The sequence below is a fragment of the Loa loa genome (genome assembly GCF_000183805.2).
Source record: "Loa loa unplaced genomic scaffold supercont3.373, whole genome shotgun sequence".
Lineage (NCBI taxonomy): Eukaryota > Metazoa > Nematoda > Chromadorea > Rhabditida > Onchocercidae > Loa > Loa loa.
In genome coordinates this window covers 13,280-14,372 of record NW_018108553.1, presented here as the reverse complement: position 1 = coordinate 14,372, position 1,093 = coordinate 13,280, and the positions used below count along the sequence as shown (strand labels likewise).

At 23.1% G+C, this 1,093-nt stretch overlaps 1 protein-coding gene across 1 annotated transcript; it reads left to right on the top strand.

Annotated features, from left to right (window-relative positions):
• Positions 1-271: 271 nt before the first annotated feature.
• On the top strand, positions 272-749 carry LOAG_15912 (hypothetical protein; the record flags this gene model as incomplete). The annotated part of the gene is made up of 2 exons (XM_003151400.1): positions 272-310; positions 399-749. 2 exons carry the CDS (start codon positions 272-274, stop codon positions 747-749), a joined length of 390 nt encoding a protein of 129 aa, XP_003151448.1.
• Positions 750-1,093: the final 344 nt, after the last annotated feature.

Genomic DNA, 1,093 nt, shown 5'->3' with positions numbered 1-1,093 from the left:
TTTTATTATTTTAATATTCAGGTAATTATCTTCAGCATATCGTACTTGAGTTATTTTTACTTTTTCGAAATATTTCCTAAAAAGTAAATAATTATGAAAGTAATACGATAACATGATAACAGGTGTTGTCATATTGTTTTATGCATGGAATTATTATACAAACATTACTTTTTATTAAGTCAAAAATATCACCAAACCAAAAATTGTAATGTATGAATAACAATTTGTTAAATTTAAAAGTTAAAGTCTAAGGAATTTTTTTTACTTCAAAATGGAAGATATAATTAAACAGTTAACTATAACTAACCAAGTAGAAAGAAAATGAGATGAAAAATTTCTTCGAATTCTCTTCTTAAATTTGCAATTAAATTTAGGAGTAACTTTAATTTAAAATTTAGGTAGAACGATGGGTTCGACGAGCTTTGGATAAAGGAGTTGGAGGATTACGTGAGGAGTTTCTAACTTTGAAACGCTATACTCCAGAAGGTATGACTACTCATGCATTCCAAGGCACTTTTGAAGCCGGAAAATCACGATACAAAGATGTCCCATGCCAAGATAAATATCGTGTCATTCTTCGATGGCCTGGTGTTACAGAGGATTACATTCATGCTAATTACGTTGCAACACCAATAAATGAGAAGCGCTTCATTTGCACTCAAGTATCAGATCATTTGATCATTTTCGTAATGCCAATTATAATTGAAAATATTTCGAAATTTTCAAATATAAAGTTTATAAAATCTTAAATTATCATTTTTAAATTCATTTAAAACTTGAAAAAATCACTTCCTTATTACTACACTCTATAATAGTCATAAAAATAAATTGAATACATTGTGCAAAAGTTTTATTATTGACACTATATTAATTGTAATTATAATTATTATTTATTATAATAATAGTAATTATTATAATAATAGTAATTATTATTACTACTACTATTATAATAGTAATAATAATTACTATTATTATAATTATCGTTATTATTATTAGTATCATTAGTATTGTTCTCATTATTATTATTATTATTATTATTATTATTATTATTATTATTATTATTATTATTATTATTATTATTATTATTATTATT